The 27,672-nt window shown below is 40.1% G+C and overlaps 3 protein-coding genes across 5 annotated transcripts in view; 2 read left to right on the forward strand and 1 right to left on the reverse strand.

The window, feature by feature from the left end:
- Positions 1 to 316: 316 nt before the first annotated feature.
- On the forward strand, positions 317 to 11,331 carry bmi1a (bmi1 polycomb ring finger oncogene 1a). 3 transcript variants are annotated; one of them, XR_010925100.1, is made up of 11 exons: positions 950 to 1,430; positions 5,093 to 5,227; positions 5,524 to 5,620; positions 6,276 to 6,331; positions 7,074 to 7,121; positions 7,207 to 7,315; positions 8,081 to 8,120; positions 8,425 to 8,523; positions 8,708 to 8,788; positions 9,935 to 10,363; positions 10,830 to 11,331. XR_010925100.1 is itself a non-coding variant. In XM_067577725.1 (10 exons), exons 2-10 carry the CDS (start codon positions 5,116 to 5,118, stop codon positions 10,289 to 10,291), a joined length of 999 nt encoding a protein of 332 aa, XP_067433826.1. In that variant the 5' UTR covers positions 317 to 540; positions 5,093 to 5,115; the 3' UTR covers positions 10,292 to 11,331. The 3 variants fall into 3 exon arrangements, 2 of the variants coding, with proteins under 2 accessions (XP_067433826.1, XP_067433825.1); XM_067577725.1 differs by lacking the exon at positions 950 to 1,430 and adding an exon at positions 317 to 540 and having other exon boundaries at positions 9,935 to 11,331; XM_067577724.1 differs by having other exon boundaries at positions 951 to 1,430; positions 9,935 to 11,331.
- A 2,091-nt stretch (positions 11,332 to 13,422) lies between these two features.
- On the forward strand, positions 13,423 to 19,313 carry spag6 (sperm associated antigen 6). The gene is made up of 11 exons (XM_067578467.1): positions 13,423 to 13,649; positions 13,735 to 13,830; positions 13,915 to 14,081; positions 15,736 to 15,919; positions 16,129 to 16,334; positions 17,426 to 17,599; positions 17,691 to 17,843; positions 17,991 to 18,182; positions 18,331 to 18,447; positions 18,597 to 18,742; positions 19,161 to 19,313. The coding sequence occupies exons 1-11, from the start codon at positions 13,625 to 13,627 to the stop codon at positions 19,222 to 19,224; spliced, it is 1,524 nt and encodes a 507-aa protein (XP_067434568.1). The 5' UTR covers positions 13,423 to 13,624; the 3' UTR covers positions 19,225 to 19,313.
- A 2,770-nt stretch (positions 19,314 to 22,083) lies between these two features.
- pip4k2aa (phosphatidylinositol-5-phosphate 4-kinase, type II, alpha a) overlaps positions 22,084 to 27,672 on the reverse strand; it is a 30,801-nt gene continuing 25,212 nt past the window's right edge. Inside the window, exons 7-10 of the mRNA XM_067577666.1 lie at positions 27,359 to 27,472; positions 26,840 to 27,080; positions 26,588 to 26,691; positions 22,084 to 26,479 (exon numbers count right to left, since the gene is read on the reverse strand). Of these exons, the coding sequence (XP_067433767.1) occupies positions 26,399 to 26,479; positions 26,588 to 26,691; positions 26,840 to 27,080; positions 27,359 to 27,472 (540 nt within the window). The 3' untranslated portion in view covers positions 22,084 to 26,398. The remainder of the gene's footprint in view (positions 26,480 to 26,587; positions 26,692 to 26,839; positions 27,081 to 27,358; positions 27,473 to 27,672) is intronic.

Here is a 27,672-nt window from a genome sequence, read left to right on the forward strand (position 1 = left end):
TTGAATGTGGAGCCAGAGAAGTAAGTGGCAGGCATGTGTTTTGTCAACACTTACCAGCCTGAATAGGATTTTTGCCATAGTTGCATGACAGCAGTGTATTTGGTTTCCTGCAGCATTTGTTGCAACAAGAGGCTCAGTCCAGCTGCTCGGGCTGATGGGAGCTATTTATAAAAGGCTACTAATAGAGATGTGTGACTTTGTTGACAAAATTGCTGTATAAGAATTTTATGGAGCCTCTTAAGCTTTCTGCATCCACCTCACTCAAAGTTCAAAGCAGCACAGCGGCTCAGATTCCATAAACATCCGCGATGCCTCGGTTTTCAGCGGCGCTGGCTGAAGGATAAAGGCTCCAATTCATCAAGTGGAAGTTGCAGCGCATTTTTTGCAGATGTCAGGACAGCCTGTGACAAAGGTTTGACACCAAAGCCATTTGTCACATGGACGTATTTTCGCCGAGTGCGTTGTTCTTAAAAGCGACGATCAACAAAGATTAATAAGGCAGCTGCCCGAACTCCAACAGACTCCACGTTACAGCCAATAGTAAGTCGTTTAGGGCATTTTTGACGGTCAAATTGACATGAACGTGTGTGAGTGCGTGTGCTGCAGTTATTTTTAACATCAGAGAGTCGAGGGCACACCATCAGTAGCCTACTTTCTAGACACTCCTAATCACTGTGCCATTTGAATGATTCACGTCAGTGCATAGGTGGTGTCTTTTCGTGGTGGAAAGTGTAAGCTATCAAACGGTATGAATATGCATTATGGATTATTTCAAATCATGCGTCATACATTAGAAAGACCAGAATACACCGACAGTAATTTTTAGGCGCCCTTAAGCAGCTGCCTGCTGTCATTTCAGCTCAAGTTGCTCAAACTCCTGAATGTTTTGTGCTATTTCGCGCTTGAAATGCTATTCTAATGTACATGTGTGTGTGTTTTCTGTGTTATTTTCACATCATGCGTAGTAGATTAGGAGAAACAGCATACACCGACAGTAATTATAGGCACCCTTAAGCAACTAGACCACGTGACCAAAGCGGGGCGGTCGAACTAAGCCATTTTGGGGACGGTGTCAGTTTCCACGGAGCACACACACACTGCTGCATTTTACTGGGGGGTGAAGCGGATATTTTGGAGGCAAAGTTCTCGGTGCCGAAGTGGGAACCTTCCCGAGCCGAAGCCGGAGGACTGGGCTCTTTTGACGCCGCGGATCGGATACGCAAAGAGCGCGCGAGCGGCGAGAAACAGGAGGAGTTTTTATTCGCACATCTGAAAATGCGCTCCGGTCCGCCGTGCGCTCTCAGCCACTGACAGCGTCTGCAGCCTGCTTCAAGATGGCGGCTCGGCTCCTATTCATTTTCTGCTGATCGCCTCCCAACTTTCATTGTCTATTCGCCTCAAGACCCACCGATTCCCAGCCGAGCATTCAGGTATGTCTTATTCGATATCGTCTCTAACTAACGGCGGGAGAAGGCGAGGTTTCGGGTTTGTGCTTTTGTGTTTTTCTGCGTACCGATCCAGCGGTGGATGTGGAGCTCTCAACGGTGGCTGCAGCGATCACCGACGTGGAGCTCCGTGTGTGTCTGCGCACCACTTTTTTGTAAAAGATGTTCCTCGCTCGGGCACAAACGCGAGTTAAGGTTCACGCTCAGCCGGTGTTGCATGATCCAGTGTTCAGTAATCTGTCCGTATAAATTGATCGCGGCTGATGTTTGCGTTGCGTCGTTTGGATTTGTGTAAAGTGGGGGATCTCAGGCGAACCAGGCTGGACTGGCTGAGATGTTAACAGCAGCAAGTGCTCCAAAGTGTCCTTCTGCGCCCATATTTCCACATAACGTCTTCATTTTATAGAGTTGGGATGCTTAGGGTGTTATGAACTGGGTGTTATGTTGGTTTCGGGCGTATATGATCAAATGTTGGATTTATTAACTTAACTTGGATGGCTCCCATAAACGTGCCAAGGAGGCAAACCGTTTCAATTGTGCATAAATGTTTCATGACGCCTACTTGGTAAACACTGGATCATCGTTAAACATGAACTGTGGCTGTTCGTGTCTCAGTGTGTGATAATCTTGATTAAAGAAGATAATTGGTTTTGTGGGAAATTTAAAAAATATATATATGGACGACACGTCGGCCAGCTCACAAAAGGCTGGTTGTGTCTCATCAAACAGCCATAAGCAACGGCAATTTCACTTGAAATAATGGGGGCTGCTGCCAGCACAGACTGTTTGTTTGTTTGAACTTATAAACTCATTATGGATTTCCATATTTTCACCTTCATGCGACTGAATGCTGGCCCACTGTGTGCCTCTGAATCTGGTGGTACAGAACAGACTGACTTGAGCTTGGGCTGTTTGCTCTTGGAGGGAGGGAGGGAGGGAGGGAGGAGGGGGGGAATTATCATTTTTGCTCATGAATGCTAGTAGGGACCCTGTGTGGGCTTAACAGGTTAAAATGAATGTATATTTTCCCCCACTCGGGTTTCCAGCCACACAGGTTTGTGGATACACGTGATACTGTAGCTTAAGCAGACTGCATCATGCTACAGTTTGCACGAGCACAATTCAGTGAAAGCGATTTCTGTTCGCATTGTCTTTAATAAGTTTCAGTCACGTGGTCAGTTATGAATCCCCACTTATTCAATTCCTTATTTTCTAAATTGACTGACAGCGGTTAATATGAGGTCTTTGTTTTTTTCCCATTGCCGATTTTAATTGGGTTATTTCCAGCTGCTGTTGATTTACGTATAAGAGGAAGCTTTACAAGAGGAACTGGTCTCATTTTGGGCATAAATTAGGTGGGCACTGGGAGAAATCTCCCCGTTTGTTGTTGCTTTAATGGCAGAATTAAAGATTAGTAGCCTGTAGCTGTTGTGGATTAACTAATGATATGTTATCAACACCGACTCCATAATTAAACCTTGCTGTCAATTTTAAAAAGGGAGCTACGTGGTATATAAGCTGCATTTTCTATGTACAGTCAATGTCTTTGTGTTCATAACTGAATCCATATTGGAAGTGTTGAATGGACTGTATTTCAACCTGCTGCATGATTCTTGGTTGGTGCTGTAGCCTTGTGATTGTATTCGTTCCCACTATGAACTTATTTTGGTTTGTGGAGTGATTGACTTGAAGTCTTCTAAAGTGAGCCTGCAGCTCCCACAGGACTGAGGCAGAAGCAGTTGTCCAAACACAAGTCAATCGATTAATGGCTCAACAGGCTCCCCCCTGCATAATGTTATCCATCATTATCCATGTGTGATGCATCCTTTTGAACGGAGTCTCTGTCCAAACTTGCCCGCTTTGGTCTGTTAACAGCCGGCCAAGACCGGCCCGGCGGTCGGGCATGTTGCCGGCTGTGACTCCATACATACAGTGACAGTGAGGATACAGAGCTGGACAGAAGAAGGGTCACCTCTTCATGTCCAGTGTGTTGATTTTAATGTCTGGTGTTTTTACAGTAGGCTACTATATGGCAGGAAGGGGCACCCACATAGTCATAGGAGACTTTAATAATATTCACCACCTTTGGATTATTGTTTTTCCAACCATCCAAGATAAAATAGTCTCATATAAGTAGTAGTAGTATATAAGTGGAAGTCGAAAAAAAAACGCTGTTTTGGCATCGGGAGACTTATTTAAAAGCTTTTCCACTTTGTCAGAGCCGCGTTTGTGGGATGAAACAGCCGTTGTCATAAAGTGTAGATGTCTAATAAAGGGCGCTATATGTGTTTTTTAGCTGGTAATGGCGCAGAATAATAAGTCTGCTCCAGTGTGCGCTCCAACTTCAGCGCAGTCGCTGCTGCCTGGCCATGTTGTGCTGCACAGTGCTGGTTATCGCGCACACGCCATGAAAACCACGAACCAGAATAACGATGAGATTATTCTCCGAGTTCGGTACATACTCTCCTCCCCGTGGTCCGTAAAGATTTGGGAAGCTGGTGTAAACCCGTCGGATACTGGCTTTATTTGCCCCCTTTCGAAGGAAACCCCGCAGCCCGTTGAACCGATACGGGCTTTTTTTTTTTTTTTCCTCCACAAAATGGCAGCCGTGCTGTCGGCAGACTGGCAGTCCAGCGGCTGTGTGCGCGGAGGGACGCGGAGCCTCCGGTCCCTCCTTATTCCCGCTCTGAACACCGGCAGCTCGCCGTGCTGTTGTTTTTGGTGAGACATCCTGCCTTGTTCTGGTCACTGGCGACCAGCCATGTGGGCTAAAAAGCAAAAGGAGTTGCCATAGAAACGCTCAGGTTTCCCCACAGCCTATGTGGCACACCTGACGCAGTGAATGGGTGTCTCCTATCATCCCCCTTTTCACCCACAATCACCCCGGGGCGCCAGTCTCCGTGTTGAATATTATTTTCCACCTAAGATTTCAAACTTCGGCTGAATTCCTGCTTTTAAAAAATGAAGCTGTTACTCTGGTGAAAGTGACACATTGAGATACCCAATTCATAAAATCTGTCTCAGATTTATTTTATCAGCGTCACTCATAGATTTGTCTTTTTTTTTTTTTTTTTTTAGCTGTCTTATTTAAAACTTTAAAACTAAATTTCAAACCTGGAGTCACTTAGTGCCGCATTACGCATTTAACACCAGACTGTCCGATCTGTAAGATTTTGCAGAATGCGTCCAAATCGGGAGTTGTGAACCCAAAATTTTGCGCGCCATGTCTCATGTCTGAGCACAGAAATCTTTTGATGTAAGCTCATTTTTTTTCTGTGTGCTTGTTACATCTGCTCTGTTCTCTGTTGTCGCCAAGTGTTTAACGCTGTAGATTTAAGATGAAGGAGAGGAAGGAGCGCATCGATCTCTCAGTGGATATTTATGATTATTCAGTGCGCTTCGGTCAAATGACTCTATGGTGCCTTTGCCTATCAATCTGCCACAAAGAGCCTTCCCCGTAGGTTATTATTGAATTAGCATAAAAGACGATGTTGCTTTAACACAGTCAAACAAACAGCCTTCTCCAAATGGTCTGACCTGCGCTGTAAAAGAAACCTGCAGCTCCCCGATGCTTCTGTGCGCCTGTCATGCATGCATTGTTTTGACTTGTTCTAATTTTTTCCCCCCCTCCTCCCCTTCCTACGCAGGATTGTTGTTCCTTTTGCTCATCATGCATCGGACAACCAGGATAAAGATCACTGAGCTCAACCCTCACCTAATGTGCGTCCTGTGCGGAGGATATTTCATAGACGCAACCACCATCATCGAATGTCTTCACTCATGTGAGCAAACCGACAAAACTCTTATTTTTTCCCCCCGATGTGGTTGGAAAATGTCAACATGGATTTGTGCACGTAAAAAAAAAAAAAAAGTTGTGAGAATATGTTTCAGCCTCTAGTGTTTTTTTTTTCTTACATATTTCCCTGCACATCCACTTTGGATGTAAACTTTATGCTGAAAAGGAGATTTCTCCTTGGCAGCTTGAGCCACATTCAGCATCAGAATCAGGATATCCTCTCTGGTGCGTCTGATATTGACAGGTTTTCTTCCTCTTTTTCTTTTTTTGCATGGTTTGCAGTCTGCAAGATGTGCATTGTGCGCTATCTGGAAACCAGCAAATACTGTCCCATCTGTGATGTACAAGTGCATAAAACCAAGCCTCTGCTCAACATAAGGTAAGAGTTACTTTTTCCATCATATTCTTTGACTGCATTACAAAGTCCCCAGGCTTGTTCTTTGTTCTTTTCATATTCCTGTATTTATAAATTTAATTCTAAGGCAAATGAATCTTCTCTTTTGGTATTTTGGCTAGAATAGTGTAGCAGAGGAAAATGTCTTTCTACTGGACTGATTCCTCATGTTGCAATAAATAGACTTACCTTAGTATTTTCTTACATATTCTTCCCAAAATCTATAAATGCATTGATAATATTAAGCAGTCATTTCAACGGTTTCCTGTTTCCTGGTTTTCCCTTCCCCCCTCCCAATTAAATGACTGAATCAACCTGTTTTTATTTTAAAATATTGAGTCATATGGAGCACTTTCAGACCATTCACATAGTGAGATGTGACACAGAAAATTCCTTAATCAGCTACGGTTGTCTATTAAGCTTTGTGTTTAGGTGCTGTAATGCAATAAATGTGTATTTTAAGAAAGTGTGCCTTCAAAGCAAAGCAGTGACCAAACAAGAAAAAAACATTCATCTAGTCAGTCTGTCTTGTTTATTCTGCTCTCCATAAGCTGTACAGCACAGGAAAAAATAGATGCTTCTGCACAATAATTTCCATTCTCTCAGCGGTCTGACTGAAGTTTGTCTTCTGTTTTTCTAGGTCTGACAAAACTCTGCAGGACATCGTGTATAAACTGGTGCCTGGCCTCTTCAAAAGTAAGAACACAACTGTAGACGGTGCCTCGTGTGTTTCGCACGTGTTTACTTTCATTCTGACTCTGCATTTGCATATATTTTGATGCCTCCCTTTGGTTAAATTGGTTTCATCTTTAGTTTCATATCTAATCAGCCAGAAGTATTAAATGCACTTCAGCCTCCTAAATGCAACCAATGCACCAACTGTACTAAGCGTTAACTGCTTCTGCAGATGAAAAGAGTAGAAATTGACTCCCAAATACTAATAAATGTATAAAGATACATTATAATATGTAAGGAGCTAAAATGGAAAGACATTTGTTTAAAAAAAAAATGCTGTGGTTGCTGAGCAGAGATGATGTCTGCTGTTATTGTGTTACATTGTAGTGCAGTGCTTTTATTTTGTGTTATACTGTATATAACCTACTACTGATAAATCTGCTCAAATTGGGTCAGACAGCTGTTTCATTTCCAAGTCTTTATATATTGAAGTCTTATAAAATATTATAGTGAATGAATTCATGTTTTTTGCTACAGTAAAACAACACTGCAATAATCCAATCTAATTGAACGGTTTAACTTTGTGAATTGTGACACTCTGCTGATGTAATTTATGCTGTTAAATTCAGTTGTGTTGAGATTTCCTGCTGCAGATCAGTACTGCATGTGTGCACTTACAGTATTTTCCGCTATAAAACGACATTTCCTTTAAAAAGTGCAAATGAACAGACTCGTAATGACTCATCTTCCTTACTGTCTTCAGATGAAATGAAGAGGAGAAGAGACTTTTATGCCGACCACCCTGTAGACGGTGAGTTAGAAAGCATAACTGATTATCAAATTTGCTTTTTTTTTTTAACTTTCTGGACACTAATCTGTGTGTCTTTTTCTTATAGCGTCTAATGGATCCAATGAAGATCGTGGCGAGGTGGCAGACGAAGACAAGAGAATTATTACAGATGATGAGATCATCAGCCTCTCTATTGAGTTTTTTGATCAGAGCAGGTAGGTTGGCTCCAGATGCGTGTCGTTAAATCCAGGGATGATTTGTTCTATAATAGATTTTATCATCTTCATGAATGCTACATATTTATATGGAAATGATGGACAAGAAAACTTAACATTTAATACAAACATCAGTTAGATGATTACTGGAAAACATCAGGTGATCTATCAGGTTTAGTTTAGATCTCAGATATGATTCTGCATTGAAATGGATCAGATCCAGCCTTCATGACGGTGTCCTTGTTCTATATTTTGATGCTCTGGCTCAGCTTTGTCCATAATAATAGATGCAGAACATTTTTTGTATATTCCGTATATTTCCCCCACTGGTTCAGCTTCTTCTTTTCATCGTTTCATTACATGTTACTTTTACAATGTATCAATTTGTTTCTTGGTTTTCTTGCTATAAAAGTGTTTTAAGGGCTGCTGACATGAGTAATGAGCCACAACTATGTGTCAAGAGTTGTGCTGTAGTAACATCTGCAGGAGGAAAAAAACAAATAAAAAAGTACAGCAGTGAAGTGTGCTTTTCATTCCAGCAACTGATTCTTTAAATCAGCTGATATCCACACACACACACACACACACACACACACACACACAAAAAAGATTTTTAACTTTTTAAAACATTTTTTGGATTGATTCTCATCATCATTTGAAATTGCATTTAAAATGTTGTTGTTTAAAATGTGTTTGCACTTTAAGAACAGACAAATATCCGAGCTGGAAAGTTACTAATATGTTTCCCTTTTTTATTCTGTGCAGACTGGGAGGTGGAGCAGAGGAGAAGCAGCCTAAAGATCAGGTACCAGAAGATAATTCGACCGCTTTAACTTCTCTTTGCTCGCATAGTTTTCTCCTGTTAACACCCTTTGGGACCAGATAAGAATGACTCCTTCAAGGAAGCAACTAATGAATGTTCACTTTATTGCCTCTGTTGTGAAATCTGGTGACACAGTTGATACAGAGATTGTTGTTTTCCTGGTGATATAAGCTAGTTCTTTTCCTGCTTTTAAGGCGGACCTTGCAACAGCTTTGATTTCTTATTCTCACTGTATATAAATATACTGTAATAATACTTAATGATGTAATATTTCATTGATCTGCAGGTGGCTAACAAAAGGTACCTTCAGTGTCCAGCAGCCATGACAGTCATGCATCTGCGGAAGTTTCTGCGCAGCAAAATGGACATCCCAAACACCTACCAGGTCTGTTTTAATATTTATATTCATCTTTGACAAATATAACTGGACATTTCAAATGTTAAAATATAAATCTGTCTGTCAGAGAGCATTGTGATGTAACAATCTTTGTTTTAATAAATGCTGAATTGCAGATATATTTGCTGTCTTATGCTATTAAAAATGAAAAATGTTAATCTTTCCCCTTTAGGTTGAAGTCATGTATGAAGACGAGCCTCTGAAAGATTACTACACGTTAATGGATATAGCATATATCTACACCTGGAGAAGGGTGAGACAACTTTTAATACTTTCTCTGGACAAAGAGAAGAGCTGCTTTTAGTTGGTTTATCCAAATTGTCACTGCAAAATGTCCAAAATTGTCCATTTATTACAATATATTAAAGAATCGATCATTTTAAGTCATTTAAGTTGTCGAATAAGTTTTGTTCTAATCATGTCAGTCTCCATCAGCTGGAGGATATATTTTAACACCTTACCATTTATAGTCCAAAATAAATTTAATATTAACAAATTGGTCACTCTGCTTTTAGAAGACAAATTGACACAGAAACTTTAATTTAAGTGTTCATGAAATTAGATTTTTTTGTTTTGTTTTACCAATCAATTGATTAAAGATCATATATTCTATTTGATTTTAATTACACCAGTTAGCAGTTTTACACTGTGCAAGGTAATATTGTCTGTTGTGGGTTTCCATGCATCTCAGTCATGTCTGCATTGCTGTTTTTACATTTTAAAAATGAAAAATTGAATGAATTATATATATATAACATATATATATTTCTGTATGTTAAATACAAACTAACAGGAGGCTGATGGGAAGGAAGGCATCAGCTCACACATCTTGATGTACAGTTCATAATTAGTTATTTGGCATGTGGGCCTATAAGAGGATTATTCCCTGAGGAATGGAAAAATGCAACTGACCTGAAAATGTATTTAATTCTTGTATTTTTAATAATATGAGTATAATATGATGTGAACTGTTTAAAAAGCATTTGTTGACATAATGATATTTTACTCTACTGTCATTCATGCAGGTGTTGGTGCAAAGAAAAGAAACTATTTCCACTCTTTAGTCTTTTCCAAAATCAACACACAATTTGAATCGATGCCATTTCTTTGGAAAAATGCAGTTTGCAGTTAATTCAGTTGTTTACAGGCTTATACAAAAATAAATATAGTCTAGCCTGATAGTTTATTTGTATGCTTATTCGTTTTATGCATTTGGTTTATTAAACTGTTGTGGGCTATAATATTTAATAATAGTCCTATTTAATATTTATACCTATTCTTATTCTATTTCAACTCATTTTAATGCACAAATGGAAGGATGACATTTCACTGTGATTGGATGATTACATGTGACCAATAAATGTGATTGATGATGGTTTTATTCAACCCTCCTCCACAGAACGGCCCGCTGCCGCTGAAGTACCAGGTCCGACCCAACTGTAAGAAGATGAAGGTGAGCCACGCGCAGCAGGAGGGCCAAAACAGCGCGAGCAGATCCGGTCCGGAGAGCGACTCTGCCAGCGACAAAGCCGGAAGTCCCACGGGGGCTCCGTCCACGTCCTCGTCGCTCCCGAGCCCGGGCACGCCGGCTCAGTCCCCTCACCCGCAGCTCCCACCACACGGCCCCAACAACGTGAACGGGACCCCGGCAGTCGCTGCACCACCGGCACCGGGACGCGCCTTCACCCAGTTCGGCAGCGGCGGCAGCAAACCCCGGAAAGTTTCTCTGAACGGCTCGTCGACCTCCTCTGGATGACAAGGGGCTCCAGACCGGACCGGACCAGCCAACGCCAGACATCCGCTCAGCTAATACTGTCTTCATGCCAACGTAGTTCCATTGTGTAGACCATGTTCTCTCTCTCTCTCTCTCTCTCTCTCTCTCTCTCTCTCTCTCTCTCTCTCTCTCTCTCTGTCTCTCTCTCTCTCCCTCTCTCTCTCTCTCTCTCTCTCTCCATTTGTTGTTATAAATATTATGGTATCATATGTAAGTTTAAACGTAGTGGAATCAGAGACATCTCAAAATAAAGAATGAGGAAGTCGGGTGATGTGGGAATTTTATTATGATGTTGGGGGGAAAAAAAGAAAGTTGGGAAGGAGAAGGAAGCATTTATCCCCCTGTTTAAAGCTACATCTTTATTTTACAGAAGTGACTGAAGATAGTCTTTTATATATCTATATTTTTCTTCAAATCAAACGTGTTCATCATGATTGTTTCATGTGTGTTTTGGGATATTTTTGCAGCCATCCGTTTAAACATGCATGCTCATGGTTAACACTTTTTTTTTTTAATTTAGTGGAAGAGGATTCTGCGTGTTTGCCCCCACAAGTCTCACTTTGGAAGTGTTACAGGCATCGATCCTGTCTCAATGAAAGGAAAGCCGTGTGCTTGGGAAAAATAAGTTTGTATTAGCGCTGTTGGCTTCACGGGAAAAATGCCTATAATATGGAGGAAAAATCCACTTTTCTTCGCCTTTTACTGGAAAAAAAAAACAAACTTTCTTGTAGCTGCAGTGGAAGTGGATCCTCCACGTCTTTAACACGTATAAGCAGTTTTAGAGAATCCACGTGTAAATAGAGACAAAATGCATATTTAATCAGCGATGATGTTATTCTCTTATTCCCCTTTGTTCTGAGGGAATGACTTGGGCTCCTGTTCAGCTCCATTTCATGCTCAACGACAGATGTTTTGATGTCTCCCGTGTTTTCCGTATTTGTATCGCTCGATTGTATGAACAACTTATTGTATTGTTACTGTTGCACAGTATAAAACATCTAAATAAAAACATTTTACACTTATGGGAGCAGTTTTTTTTCTCCTTTTTTGTGGTGGAAGAAGATCGGCGTGAACTGAGCTGAATAATCAAATGAAGCTAAATTGAAATGAGGCGCAAAGAGCCAGATGTCAGTGTGAGTCATCGGTGATGAAGATAACTCAGTTAAGGAGGCCAGCTGTGAGCAGCCAGGACCCGTGATCACGTCATGTTTCTGAATACATTCAGTTCAGATAGAAGGCTTTTTAATCTTTCTTTTGTACTAATGATTTATCACATGACTAATTATATTTCACTGCATTGAAACGCACTGTGTCGATACAAAATACAAACAAAACAAGTAAAAACTTTAATTTGTTTGAGGCAAAAACAGATTATTCATATTTTTATTTCATAAATAAATCTCAGTGTCATTTTCCTTCTCTACTAATGCTGGCATTTGATCTGTAAAACTGTATATTTTTAGGCATTTTTATGATTATTTTGGATGTTGAGTAGCCTAAGTTAAATTTTCATAATTACATTTTCATTTTTTAAAAATTTATATTTCAATTTTTTTTTTTGTAAATTGGATATTTAATTAATTAAGAAAATAAAAAATGCACACATTTTTGATGTTGAAACCACTCATCTAGGCGATTTTTTTTATTTCAAATTTAGCTCTCCAGTAGAAGCAGATTCAGTTTGAATTAGTAAATGTTCACACAGAGCTTTAATCTCACTGCAGAGAACAGCTGATAAGGGCTTCATTTTTATTTTACATCAGGGCTTTACAGGCTCAGCTTCATTACCTCACAACACAGAAGCATCAAGTAATACAAGGGAAATATTCCCTTTTCGGATTTGAAACAGATGGGGAACAAATACTGTTCTCCAAGACTTAATTGGATGACAATCAATTAATTTGAATGTGTCAATTATCTCTCCGGTAAAAAAAAAAAAAAAGACAGACAGAAAAGAAATTGACCTAAAACGAAACCAACAACATTCCGCATTTATATGTAGTTAAAAAACAAACATAAAATCTGATTAATGATCCAATTAGAAATTAACTTCGGTTTAACCAAATAACGTTAAAACTATTGATTAGGACAAACAGCTGGAGCACAGTATCAACAAACAACATGATTTAAAAAACACACAAATACGGTTAAAAAACCCCCAAAAAACACTAAATAAAATAAAAATGGAGAAGGTCTGGATTCTTGTGAAATCATAACAATCTAATTGCATTTGGCAAGAAAGACTTTCCGTTTACACAGGAAAGACTTATTTGATGTTGGGATTAATATTTCCTCTGAAGGAGATACATTTTAAATTTCTTTTTCCTGATATAGAAACCTAAATTGTAGCCAATTTAAAAGGGTTTGAGAAATGAAATCAGCAGCCGACTCTTGCACTGAAATTAGTCACCATGGCCAGTCAGCTGTATGGTAACATGATCAAAATGATGTCATGTTATGGCCCTGTGCCGAACTTCACTTATTTTTATTTATATGTTTTTATTGCCATTGGCAGATATAGGCTTTATAATTGCATTGTATTCTCTGTTTGCAGTGGTAGCACAGATGTAGCTGTGTCTTACAATACAGTAGGCTACAAAATGAGAAAAAGGAGATAGGCTGAATGATTGGAACGACCACGTTTCCTTCCTAATAAAGATTATGTGGGCTATCACTCATTTTAAACAGGGCCGAGCTTTGGGAAAACAACAAGAGGAACTAACACAGGCAGGCAGGCAGGCAGGTCATTTCAGGACAAACTCCTTGAGCAGGCAAAGCAAGCAAAACTAGAAAAAAAAAGGAAAAAATCTTTTTCAGTATGAAGGATGCAGCGCCGCTCAGTGCTGACTGAGATCAAGTTCGTAACTTTATTAGACAAGAAGATGCCCGAGTTCTGCTTTCTTTTGAATCGTGTTGAATAATCATGTTGTGAAAGTCTGGCAAGTTGTCTGTTTTTTTTAGCGGGAACAAAAGACGGCGCGAACTGTTAAAATGAGGAAGCCTACAGAGCTCTCACACTGAACATTTTTCCGGGGACCACGAGCGTCTGCGATGTGCGCGCAAAATCCGTGAGTGAGTCATCTTTAGAGGAGACGATCTTCGGCGAAGCAGGCGCGACAGAGCGTTCTGCTTCCTGTGCGTTGCCACGGCAACACTTAACAACACTAACTACCTAGCTTAACCCAAACCTGGAGACGGCCAGGAGCAACAGTACACTAAATCCTGTCATAACTTCAAACTGTTTTTTTGGGAGGACGAAGATAATTAACGAGGGAAAAATAAATATTCAAGAGTCAATTTTCCAGCAGTGTAACAATGAGTCAACGGCAGATCATTCAAGGTGAGATTCATGAGTTGTTTTGATTCATAAAAAGTAGATTCAGCTTGTTATCCACGCTGTCTTTCTGTCTGTTTGTGCTCTGCAGCTTTTGAGCAGTATCAAAAATCGAGGATGCAGTTCGTGCAAACTGTTGCTGATCTGGCAGCCAGGCCACAAAACATAGAAATCCTTCAAAATGCCGGTAAGAAACCAGATAATAACCATTAACTATGTTATATTAAACTCATATCGCCAGAGTTTATTCCTCTCCTCTCCTCTCCTGCAGGTGTGATGTCCATGCTGCGTCCCTTGATGTTGGATGTTGTTCCCAGCATCCAGCAGACGGCAGCTCTGGCTCTGGGCCGCCTGGCAGACCACAGTGACGACCTGGCCGAGGCTGTGGTGAAGGAGGACATCCTGCCCCAGCTGATCCACTCTCTGGCCTCGCAGAATGTCAGTATCTCATCCTCTGGAAAGTGACTATACTGTCAGTCTTTGGAGGCTGGTGTGTGTGTGTGAAAGAGAGAGAGAGAGAGAGAGAGGAAAAAGACAGACAGAGGCTGTCACCCTGCAGGACCTCAGGGTCAGCCCCCTGAATGTGAGAGTGTGTTTTGGGCTAACTTGGCAGTTCGCCTGGGGGCTACTTCAGAAGCTAAGAGCCCTTTACCATGAGAGCAACCAGGCCTTTGTTTTCTCTTTTCTTTGGCTCTCTTAGCCCACTCAGAGGCTCAGAATGAAGGGCAGTGGGGTTTGTTATTAGGGGACCTTTCAGTCTCATATCTTAAAGTCCCCCACTACTCAAAAATATATTTTTCTTCTTGTTCCTTCAGTTGGATGTTTGAGCTTCACTGTGCAGAATGATGTATGTGCAGTTTGATACTAGAAGGCTGTTTTCACATTCATCCGCTGAAAGTAGAAAGTTTAAAGTGAAAATTGAAGTAGAAGGGGCGGGCCTACAAGCACGATTTGTGACATCACAACTATTTTGGAAGCAGATCCTGGTCCAATATTCAACTTACATAAGTGTGATTTGGAATCTTGAAGCCTCCAGTGCACAAACACTGAAAAATGGGTTTTACAGTGAAGCAGGAGACATCTTGTGTCCAGCAGGAAAACATTAGAAATTACATATATTTATATATTCATAGATTCTGGATTTTTAATGGAGTAGAAGGAGTAGATGTAATTTTAAGAATTTTTAACTAGGTAATTAAACTTTTTTTTTTGCAGAAAAAATATATCAGACATAAATTATTATCCAAAGCAGCATGTCTTAAAACATGTCTGGAGGGCATCTTTAATAATCTGACACTATTTAGTTCAAATTTAATACATTCTTATTTCAAATATGACAAGAATTCAGTGTTTGATGTCCAAATTTATTTTATTTTACTACCACTGAAACCTGTAGACAAAATCACAGTGGCTACTGTTCTATCAACCTGAGATTAATGATTATAACCATGATTGTGACAGTTTTCTGGGCTGTAATGGACCACAAACATGAGTTACATCAACATGCAGGACAGCATATATATTTTTGTCTGTGAATTATATTTTTGGCATACAGAAGGAATATGCATTTGTATATGTACAGCTTATAGACAGAAACATATTTATTTATTTGGTGTAATAACAACACTTCATATTCATTTCTGTGTTTTGTCACCGTTCTTAAATGTGATAAGATAAGATAAGATAAGATAAGACAGTTATAGCATCAGTAGCTACTTTTCTATTTTGTGGGCTTGATAAGGTCAGAAGAAAAGAAAAATATTTGATTTTACATTCATTATCACTCTAATACACATACAGCATTATGTGGGTGAAACAATCAGAAATTAAAGGCAATGTCAACAAAACATGGGTGTTAAATACATGAGATGTTTAAATAATTAATTTGTTTTAAAAAGAGAAAAGTTTAAGAAAGAAACAAAAAGAAAATCTTGGTCATTTCATTGCAGCATTTGCATAGCAGGGTTATCATCAAATAACTAAACAACCTAACTAGTTTATATCTCTCAATGATAAAAACCTGGTTTCAATTTAAACTCAGTTGTTATTTCATCTCATTTAATCATGTGTATATCTGTGTTTTTGTGTGCAGAGGTTCTATAAGAAGGCAGCAGCGTTTGTGCTTCGTGCAGTGGCCAAACACTCCCCTGAGCTGTCCCAGGCAGTGGTGGCTAGAGGGGGGGTGGACGCCCTGGTTCTCTGCCTGGAGGAGTTTGACCCCGGGGTGAAGGAGGCTGCCGCCTGGGCTCTGGGCTACATCGCACGACACAATGCACGTAAGGAGCACACACTGACATGCTCTGATTTCTGTCATTTAGATTGGAGAGAAATTTAATGGCATGATAAGATTTATAAACATCCATACAGCGCTGTGAATAAAACATTTAAAAGGGCACACACTTCTCTTTCATTTACACTCTAGCATTTGCATATCTTTTATACATGTGTGTTTTCATGTTTTCCACCTCTTCTTGTCACTATGCAGTGTTGTCACAGTCGGTGGTGGACGCAGGCGCCGTCCCCCTGCTGGTGTTGTGTCTTCTGGAGCCTGAGATGGCTCTCAAACGCATCGCAGCCTCCACTCTCAGTGACATCGCCAAACACACACCAGAGCTGGCCCAGACTGTGGTTGAAACCGGTGCCATCGCACATCTGGCACAGATGATCCTCAATCCAGATGCTAAACTCAAGGTAAGGCCAGTCAAAGGACAGCCTGACAGCTGCTGAAATGAAAAAAAGCCTGAGAAAAATAACTAAGGCATGCATCCTAAATATTCATGTAACCTCAGTAAAAAGAATGATTATTGAAGATCAAGGAGGGTTTTTAACAATAACAAAACAAATGCTTTTCTTTCAAAATCACATGTATTTATGATTTAATTATCCAAGCATTATATTAACAGCAGATTTGTGGAGCTGTTTCTATTTTTAAAAATTAGATCCCAACCAAAAAAAATCTTTTTTTTCCTTCAGGGATTTTACATGAAATTTGGAATCTATCTCTTCTTATTGTTCTGCAGCCATTTATTCTTCCTGCTGTAGTTCCCCCTCATTCAGCTTTTAAACAAGCCTTGTCTGAATTACATGTAATACATTGCAATTTGTGAGTAGTTTGTTGGGAAGAAAACAAATTAAACAAATTAAATTAAAGTTTTATAACATCATTTTTATAACATAATTTTATTGGAAATACACTTAACAGTTGAAAATATTCATGGACATGAACAAGAAAAATTTTCAGTATATGTTTAGACTGTATATATAAGGTGATTTTCTATTTAAGGTAAATTATAAAATGATCAAGTGTAAATTTTCTTTAGTTTTTTTTAGTTAAATTGGGTACAAATTACAAATCTAGTTAAAAATGATAGATTGTGTGTTAGTGTTTTAAGGCACACCAAGATGGTAGAATAGTGATGCATCTAAAATATGCCATTGTGTTGACATTTTTTAGATCCTGCAAGCTACAAAATCTCAAGTTTCCATCAGTCTTCAAAAAACCTTGAAAACTTGTGAAATTTGAAGAAAATGTTGCATCCATCCTTGAAAAAAATTCTTTAAATTTCTTTAAGAAAATGAAGTTTTGTGGCAGGCAGTTTAAATGGTAAATATAAACAATGATTACTGGTAGATTTTGTAACTTTAGAAGCATTTACAAAGACAGCAAATTCAATCATATTTAATAATGTACAATCCAAACCCAGCCGGCAAAAGTACCAGCTGTGGTTTAGAAATGTAAAAAACACAATGCAGTCATTTTAGAAGTGTTGTTCTCCAATCAGAGGCAGGTGTTCTCGGCCCTCAGCCAGATCAGCAAGCACTCAGTCAGCCTGGCAGAGATGGTGATAGAGGCTGAGATCTTCCCCGCAGCGGTGGCGTGCCTCAGAGACCCGGATGAGTACGTCAGGAAAAACGTCGCCACCCTGATGAGGGAGGTGGTCAAACACACACCAGAGGTATACTGCACAGACTCACACTCGTATGCACGATTATGGATTATCACACACACACATACACACGCGGTAACATGTCTGTGTGTGTTTCCAGCTGTCCCAAGTGATTGTGAATTGTGGCGGCATGGCAGCAGTGATCGACTATCTGGGTGATTGCCATGGAAACCTGCGCCTGCCGGGGATCATGATGCTGGGATACGTGGCAGCTCACAGTGAGAGCCTTGCCATGGCTGTTATTCTCTCCAAGGTGTGTGTGTATGTGTGCGTGTGTGTGTGTGTGTGCGGTTGTTAACAGCTAAACCCACCACTCCGACCAGAGACATTCCTTCAGGTCCTGTATGTAGGTCACATTAACTCAACCTCCTGATGTGCTGTGTACCCTCCTGTCCTGCAGGGGGTGCCCCAGCTGGGCCTGTGTCTGTCAGAGGAGGCTGAGCATCACATCAAGGCGGCCACAGCCTGGTCCATCGGCCAGATAGGCCATCACACGCCTGAGCACGCCAAGGCTGTGGCCACAGCCAACCTGCTTCCCAAGCTGCTGCAGCTCTACATGGACGCCAGCAGCTCAGAGGACCTGCAGACCAAAGTGAGCTGAAGTGCTGAAATACCTTTTGTGTCACAACAGAAATCAAAGCCAAACAAACTCTTTTGAGCCACAGAGATGAAGAGAAAATGTCATTTATTTTAGAAGCATAAAACCAGTGTGTTTCATTCCTCTTGTGTCTTCTTTTCAGAGTAAGAAGGCTCTGAAGAACATCTTGCAGAAGTGTACCTACCTGCCTGCTCTGGAGCCCCTCCTCTACGACGCTCCCAGCAACATCCTCAAACACGTTGTCTGTCAGTTCAGCAAGGTGAGCGACTCTATGACCAGCATCACAATCCTGAAGTCTGCTTTTTAAAAAAAAACAAAAAACATGTTAAACATGTTAGTTTTTTCCAGTTTTGATGGTTCAGATCAGGAAAGTTTCTCTCCTCTCTCTCCTCTCCTCTCCTCTCCAAGGTGCTGCCTCATGACAGCAAGGCTCGCCGTCTGTTTGTGACCAGCGGGGGACTAAAGAAAGTGCAGGAAATCAAGGCTGAGCCCGGCACCCCTCTGCAAGAGTACATCAACTCTATCAACAGCTGTTTCCCTGAAGAGATAGTCAGGTATCCTGCCCACGCAAACACACACGCTTAAACACATGCTGTATTTGACATCTGAACCCTGTGTGTGGGGAACGTAAACAGTAATCAAGGAATGACTGATCACATCACATGACTGTACAGACAGACATCATTACACAGCTGTGTGCACGTTGGTTTTTCTCTCTCCTATCACTGCCAGCTAAAACCTCTGCTTTTTCGTAGCATTTAATAAAAGAACCCTAAATGAAATTCAGCAAAATGTCCAAGAATACCACAGGATCATTAATAATCAAGGTCACATAAGAATAAAGCCAGCAAACAGAACAATTCAAAAAGCAGAGTTCAGCACTATTTCAAGGCTCTCTCTTGTCCTTTCCACCATTATCCTTCAGTGGAAGGTATTTACAGTATGTGTATGTGTGTGTGTGTGTTGTTCCAGGTACTACTCTCCTGGCTACTCAGACATCTTGTTGGAGCGGTTGGAGAACTACCAGCCAGCCTGACACCAGCTCACACCACACACCATGTTGCAATATTAATATGAAGATGTAACGTATATATATGCTTTGACAGTAAAGTGTTTTTCATCTTTTGTTTGTGCTCAGCTTTTTTTCCACCTTTAAATGCATGTTAGTAGTAATTGCATGTACAGCTTGTATTAGAGCAGAGTAGGATATATACTGCACTGTATATGGCAGTAGGGTCTCTATATGTTGTGTAAAAGATATAATAAAGGACAGCATCTTGATTAAATGTCGCCTGTAAATTATATCCCACTCCTCTGCTGGAGGTGAGGAGAGGAACAACCGTATTATCTAATCAATCTGCACTCTTATGTCACTGAATCTGGTGTCATTAAGAGGTCAAAGGTCAGATTCAGTGACAGAGCAGCAGCTCTGAAGGTGGTAGGCGGTTAGTGTGTTGCTCAGAGACACGTCAGCAGGCTGGATGCTTGCTGACACATGGATTTGAACCTGTGTCCACTTGTTTAAAACCAGCTTCCTTTACCAGAAGACTACACTGTAACTCACAAATAGGCATTTCCAGCCCGTACACGTGTCGGAAAACAGACAGCTCTTCTATAAAACGTGATTTGAGATGTTTATTTTATTTTACATCGCTCGGGTTTCCATTTTTATAACGAAGGAAAAAAAACAAATACCTGATGTAATGAATCTCTCTGCCTCAGCTGTGGTTGCAGGGGTCAGAGTGCCCCCTGGCGGCCATGACCCCTCACTGCGGCTCAGCTTTGTGTGTGTGTGATTGTGTATGTGTGTGTGTGTGTGTGTATGTGTGTGAGTGATTGTGTGTGTGTACGTGCGTGCAGCAGCTGCAGCGCACATGGCGAGCCTCTCTTTGTTTATTGTCTGCTGGGTTGTCTCTGCTCGCTGCAGCCTCCGCCTCTCTTACCGCAGGGAGATCTGAACGTGTTGCTGCTGCAGCTGCCGCCAGCTCCTCCTCTCTAAAAATCGGAGTTTATATTCACCATTTTTTTTATTTTATTTTAGTATAGTTATATTGTGCAGGTTGTACACTTTCAACTTTAAATTTATTCATAGCGAACTAAACAGGTTTTACAAAAACTGGGCGGCTCCTTTTGAAACTGTCCTGACTAATTAAATCAATAAATACAGAGATTGTATCATTATAAACAAATAACCTATATAGCCAATAATTGCTACCTTTATTTAGATATATAATAAATGAAAAATGACATACATTTAATATTAAACACATAAACAAAGCAAAACAGGATGGAACATAATCTTATTTTTCCTTATTTGTCTGTGCAAAACAAGGAAAATGAACTCTATTCTAATGTAGACAATGTGTGAACATTGAATAAAATCCAAATATTAAGGCACGCAATGCATTCATTAAATACAAAAATATTATTAGGCTATAGCTTAATAGACTGATAAAAATTGGGATTATTCCAAAATAACTAAAATGTTCAAACAGTGAATTTTCGTGCGTACTGGCGATGAGAAATAATCTAAAAGCAACTCAGACTTTACAGATCAGCTGCTGGTTGAATTTCTCCTGAATGGTGAAAAACATGTTGTACACACAATAGTTTAAACAGCATTGAGCTCAAAATGGGAAAAATAATTTGGGGAAATACTGATGTAAACGTGTAGCCAGAATATTTTAAGAAAAAAAAAATCATTCTTTGTCAGCAGTGTTATCCTGAATATAACATTAAAGCATTTTTCTGTTGAACTGAGCTGATGCAGTTTGACTGAATTTGACATTTCCAGTGAGTTTGAGTGATTACAAATTGATGAAAGATGTCTTTAGTCGAAATGAGACAAGCTAAATAAAATATTCCAAATATTTGAAAATACTGTCAATGAAGAGTTTGTATGGAGCTTTAATCATTCATATTCATGACATTTGAAGGGACATATGAGCTATTTGCTATTCAGTCACTTTGAGTAGAAAACATGACATTATTCTGACATTTAACGTTTTTCCTTCTCCAAACTCTCCTTCACATTTTAAATTAAACGTGTTTGTTATCCTGATGCAGAAACAGCATTTTACTGTTCGCCTCCCAATGATCACATTCAATTATCCATCTGGTTGTTATTATCATGTCGCCACATTCTAATTATTATGATCTTTTTTTTTATTGCAAAATTCAAGTTTGCACATGAAGCAAAGTAAAATGATTCTGGCGATTACAATGGCGGTAACGAATTACGATTTATGCTGCTTTTTTACGCAGCTATAATCCAGTGTGGATGCAAATCTGCATATCTGCCTGTAAGCGTGGCTCCTCTTGTGGTGATCATGACTGCTACAGGCCTCGTTTGCACCACTCTTTTTTTGTTCTATCATTATCCATGAGCTCGTCAAATAAGTAAATAAATAAATAAAAAATAAAATACAAAAGAAAAGTAAGGAAAAGACAGAAAGCGTTTTTTTTTTCTCAACACTGACGTATTTCGTTATCGTTCGTCATCTTTCAGGCTTTTTCTGTATTTATTTTTATAAACTTAAATTCAGTTATTACTTCAAATGTAGATAAAATTGCATTTAATCACAACAGAGGCAACAGCAGGCTAACTATGAGGATAATAATCTAAAAAAAACATAATCCCAGTATGGCTCTAGTTTTCTAAACAGAAACGAAAGAAACTGACAATTAAATTCTGCAAAGCTCCTTTTCTTGAACTGTTCGTGTTGTTGCGTTTTGGATGTCAGTTCTTATTTTCATGAAAGACGTCTGTGCGACATGTCAGCTCAAATATAGAGAAACAGGATTATATATAAAACAAAACGGGTTTTTTTTTTTCTTAAAAAAAAAAAGAGAAGAAATAAATATGGAACAAAAAAACAAACCATTCAAGGTAGACTTGAGTTAAGCAGAACAAGTGCTTTAATTGGTTTGAGTGAACGCTTATGGAATGGAGTGTATTATTATCATCATCATCATCATCATTAAATGTGAAGAACAATAAACATACAACATCATTTTGGCCTCTGTGCCACTGAAAGGGAACTCTCACCGACCATTGTCGAACAGCAATAAACACACACATTCACACATACACACACAGTAATGCTATAACCACTGCTATAAGTACTCGGGGCTGTTGAGAGACCGAAGCACAATCTGCAAGGTTTTTTTTTTTCCTGGCCTTTTATTTTGACATTTGCATGCAAACTCTACAGATTCGATTAGTTTTGACCACTTTCTCCTCAAAGATTTGTTGATTTTAGATCATAAGGCCTAAAAGGAAAAAAAAGGACATTTTCCAAGCTCTGCAGATCTTGCCTGGCCTCTGCTCATTTACAATTTAATTTTCCCTTAACACTTGATAAACCACATGAACACAGGGCTGTTTCCCCATAACTTTGGACAAGTTCACATATGAATGATGCACCTCGCTCTCTCCCAGTAAACGTCGAAAAAAACTCAACAAAAAAAAAAACAAAACAACAAATTGAGTTCAAACAAACAGACACATTATATGATACACAATGTTCTTCAAGCTCATGTGGGGAGGTTTTGACTGCTGAAAGACGCTTTTGGCAAGTTAATGGTGCAGCAGGTTGACTGGTGGATGAAGCAAGGATTAATTTCAAGGTACAGCAGCAGGGCATATGTGTTTAATTTGCATCTGTTTAAGTCTGCCATTACACCTTCCTAACACGACATCCAGAGTTAATATTCCTCAAAACAAAAAAACAAAAACAAAACAAAACAAAAACAAAAAAAAAAACTCACTCTCCCAGCATGCACTGCTCTGTTTTCTACACTTGCTTAAGTCTGACTACACGGAAGCCTGCAGGGCCAAACTGAGCAACCTATGTACAGTATGAGCTATATGTGACAACAGAAACAAAACAGCCCATTTATAGAGAAAGAACACAGAAATATCAACGAACCACTGACTCAGGATGAACTATCAGCTGATAACCTCCCTGATAACAAGCAGGCTGATGGGAGAACTTTAAAAGATGTGAAGCACAAGAACAGAAATCTGTGTCAGAAATGAACAGGAGTAAGTGAAATCTTGGACAAACATTAAAAAAAAAATACATATTTAAAAAAAAAAAAATCCTGAAATGTGACTGCATCTGTGGTTAGTGGGTAAATGTGATGAAGATGACAGTCTCCTGAGGTGGGGGTCAGTTAGCGAGGACGAACACAACAAAATACAATCACGACACACACATACACACACACACACACTCCACGATTGCACATCCACACACACACATTCTTTAAAAAAAGGCAGGACCAGCGTGACTGAACAAGGGAGTAACATGAGCACAGACGCCGCCCTCGCTCTGAGGAGGAGGAGGGTAAGGGTCGCCCGTACACACTGAATATTCAGAATGATGGATTTGAATCTACAGAATCGGAAGCGATCCACCATCTGGAAATTTAACACAGCTATTCACCTTTTTTTTTTTTTTATTGGTTAAAACACAATCATTAGAATGGTTTAACATTGAACTGACTGGATAACATGAACGAGTCTAAATACAGAGGCGCTGGAGTGGACGAAGGGTTGAAAATAAAGTCGGGAATAATGCATGTCAAAGTAAACACCCTATTATTAAAATAACCTTTTACCTTTGTTTTAAAAAAAAAAGATTACAAAATATAAAAATTAAATAATTTCGGAGTATAAAGGCACACATCTTGCACAGTGTATACAATGAAAACACTTATTTAAAGCATGGTAGGGACTATTACGCTGAACAGCTCACAAATCTGGTTAAAGTGTGGGGACACAAAGAGAACCTGAACAACACCGACTAGAGAGGGGAAAGGAATTCCTGTGACATGCAAGTTTTTTTTTTTTTTTTTTATGACTTTTGACTTAAGTACACCTATAGTAAGCATTGTATAAATTCAAGCAGTATCATTCTTCATTTACCACAGCACCATCATTCACTCCCAAGGGTGGCTCCTTTTTTTTTTTTTAAATACAGCTATATCTCATGACTAAAATCCAATGTAAAAATATAAATGTGAATATAATCTATGATATCTACACAAACATATTGTGATGGAAGCTTTTTGCATGGGTAAGAATAGTCAAGGAGGACGACTTTACTTGTTTTAGTTGGTTATCCAGAAGTGATACACAACATCACACGCACAACAACGTTTCGCACTTACATACAAGTATATTGCATTTCCCTTGTTAAGACCGTATCAACTAATTGGGGTCGTATTCGTAACATTTGGTTCCTTTCCTCTTGTGCAAAATATACAAAAAAACCAAAACAACAAAAAAAAAAAAAATCTCAAACAGAAACAAACAAAAAAAAATATTACCACATCAATTCATAAAACCGCCAGATTCAAACACAGATAAACCACCTTTAAAAAAACAACAACACAAACAACGATGAATAACAGACTCACAGCTGAGGTTAGAGAAGAGAACGATGCTGTTGATGTTACTAAATGACTTACAACATGTATCTTTACATCTGTAGCTACTCTTCCCAACCTCCCTCTTCCCCTTTCCTTTCCCCCTTTTTACAACTTTTGAACACTGACACACACACCCGGCGTTGGGTGTGTGCTGGTACGATGCTGGAGGTAAACTGCCTTCCGTCTGCCCTGAACGCACAAGCACGGCCACGCTGTCGCCTGCTCCCAAAATCCACCACAGCCCCCCTGCCGTGGCGCACTTCTAAAAAGGATTGGAAAAAGGTTAGTTTACGAAAGAAAGCCCTGTAAACAGAACTCGTCTGCTTTCCTGCTCAAATATTGCAGCTCAAATATTGCAGTAAATCCAATCTTCCCATCCAATCCCTGCGGATCTGTAAGAAGTGCTCACAGGTGAAGAACGGTGGAGGAGACGGGATTTAAGATCAGGCATCTAAGATTCAATTCTAAGAGAGCCAAGCTCCTTTTCCTCTTTGTTGCAGCGCATGTAACAGAACAAGAGCTCCTAACCTCGAACGACAAATAAAAGTGCAACATTTTTGATTTTACTCATAAGGTGCTGATGGCAACAGAAACTTAAGGGCTGCTGATGTTTCAATCTAAACAAAGATATAACAAGGAGTGACTTTTACTCTGAATCACTACAGCCGCACAAGACTTTTTGAGGTCATTCCCTGCCACAGGAACAGAAACCAGACTACATAACAATGCCCAAATTATTCAGAATGAATGCAAGTAAATGACACCAAAGAGAAATTGTGCACTTGAATCCCTCTTCTTCTCCTTGCTTCCCTTAATCACTCTTAATCACTGTATATCACAACAAAGCACTGAGCGACACAGAGGTGCAACTAGTGCCCCTAAACAAGCGTTATAATTTACCGCAACAAGTGAACTCATCTCAGCTGATGAGAAATGTGTGGCAAGAGGATGACCCAGAAGCTCAAGCCATTCACTGTACATGAAGAACATGGGAAGAAGGGGAATGGTCTGAAGGGTGAGTGATGGAGGAGGAGCCCGAGTGGGAAGATTTGTTTGGCTGAGGACTTGTATAGCATTTGTGTGGGGTGGGGAGGGGGGTGGGGGGTCTGGCTGTTGGCCTATTGGAAGACTGCTTCCTACTCCCTGACATTAAGCAATTGCATTAGGCGAGGCTCAACATAAACTTCCTCTTAACGTCCCGCTCAGCCGTCCCCTTGACCTCTCACACTTATACCACAACATATCTTCCCCAACCTCCCCCTGAACATCATTAATGAAAGACGTACACAAACATCAACTTGAACAATGCAGGGTGTTGTATGTTGTGTTAGAGGCAATAAAAAAAAGCCATATTTCCACATAAACAACCATACAGACAAAAACAAATCATATTAAAAAAAAAAAAAAAAAAAAACGCAATGAATTGGACACTTGCTTTCAACACCCTTATCATCCAATGTAACACATGAACACAACTCAACAGAGGAGAGGTTAAATGTAAACGAATGATGGTTTTTTTTTTTTTGTTTTTTGTTTTTAGCTGCAGAGCGTGGCACCCCGCTGAAAGAGAAAGAGGAACAAACAGGGAGGGATGAGGAGAACGCATGAGGGAGAGAGTGATACGAAGCCATCACAGCACCTTTTTAATTCAGCCTCTCGATGTTTTTTTTTTTTTTTTTTTCTTTTTCTCTCCATCACGTATCTTCTCCACCCTACTCCCCGCTTGCCCTCCCTTTCCCATGTGCCTCTGTGCCTCCTGTTGTTCCTGGGGGCTATGACAGGATAGTGGTGATGAAATCGTAAAACCTCTTGGAGTACTGCTCTGGGTTCACTGTGGAGATTTCAGCTCCGGCCTGCGGAGAGAAACAGAGACGACTATGTATTTGCCTTGTGATTCAGTTTTATTCTCATCAGTATTTTTATTTATTCGCATTACTGTTTGAAATATAGCGGCTTCATACCCCGTGTTTGACAGTCTTGGCAGCGTGGGCGGCTTTCTTCTTGGCATCATAATGCTGCAGGATGTCTATGACGGCCATGAAGTAAACCTCCTTCCTGGGAGCACCTGTAGTTCAAAACCAACGCACTCTTTTTAAAGCAGCAAGTCTGACAAGTACAATAAAAGCCCAGCAGGGGGAGCTCTTAGTACTGCATTTATTATGTAGCTGTTGAATACAACCCTCACAATACAATGGCTGCAGCTGGACACTCACTTTCATTGCTTTTGATGGCGTAGACGTCAATGGTAGGATCAAATTCTCCGGGTGACAGAGGCTTGCTGCTGTCCAGGGTGTTGCTAGGACTGTCAGGGGGGGTCCCGACGCCCCCTCCATCACTCTCGCCCTCCTCTTCCGCCTCATTGTCCTCGCTCTCTACCTCTTCCTGCTCTGCTCGCTCCACATCGTGGATCCCCACCAGCAGACTGTAGTCCATGAGCTTCAGCTGCGCCAGGAACTGAGAACGGTGGTAGAAGTTAGGCGAGTAGTAAGAATGGGAGGCAAGCGTGGAGATTGGAGAAGCACGAGGGTTTAAGGAGGGAGGGAGGAAAGAGTAGGATGGAGGGAAAACCTACATCTTCATCAAAAGCTACTGACACCACCATGAGTGCACTATGGATTGCTAAACTGTAAATCAACCCAACAAATAAATATTAATGATGTTAGTGTTGAACTCTTTACAGTGATCAAATATAAAGCCTACATTTTTGATCATATCTTATGTTGAATACATACCTCTACATCTTTCCTAAGCTTCTCCAGGAACATTTTCTTGTTTTCGTCGTCGATGTAGATCTTTTGCCCATCATTGATGAAGTCATTGTCCTTGTAGGTGGGCAGCTCCTTGGCCTGCCCATTAGTATTGGAGATTAGCAACCAGATAAACAACAGTCAAAAAGCATAAAACAAGACAAGACAGTTCAAACCTGAAAGATGCAGCGGACCTGGGAAAAAATGTGACAGAATTCTGGTGCTTAAATCAAGTGTCACTCTTCCTTTAAGAGGATGAGAGCGTGTACATAAATATCAGTTCAACCACTCACATGTAA

Source organism: Thunnus thynnus, chromosome 21 (assembly GCF_963924715.1).
Source record: "Thunnus thynnus chromosome 21, fThuThy2.1, whole genome shotgun sequence".
In the NCBI taxonomy this organism is placed as follows: Eukaryota; Metazoa; Chordata; class Actinopteri; order Scombriformes; family Scombridae; genus Thunnus; species Thunnus thynnus.

Bases quoted from the DNA above. Each gene is read 5' to 3' on its own strand.
- bmi1a (XM_067577725.1), top strand. From the start codon at position 5,116: ATGCATCGGACAACCAGGATAAAGATCACTGAGCTCAACCCTCACCTA. The intron at 7,122-7,206 runs GTGAGTTAGAAA...TTTTTCTTATAG, and splicing joins TGCCGACCACCCTGTAGACG to CGTCTAATGGATCCAATGAA. The intron at 8,789-9,934 runs GTGAGACAACTT...CCTCCTCCACAG, and splicing joins ATATCTACACCTGGAGAAGG to AACGGCCCGCTGCCGCTGAA.
- spag6 (XM_067578467.1), top strand. From the start codon at position 13,625: ATGAGTCAACGGCAGATCATTCAAG. The intron at 17,600-17,690 runs GTATACTGCACA...GTGTGTTTCCAG, and splicing joins TGGTCAAACACACACCAGAG to CTGTCCCAAGTGATTGTGAA. The intron at 17,844-17,990 runs GTGTGTGTGTAT...CCTGTCCTGCAG, and splicing joins TGGCTGTTATTCTCTCCAAG to GGGGTGCCCCAGCTGGGCCT.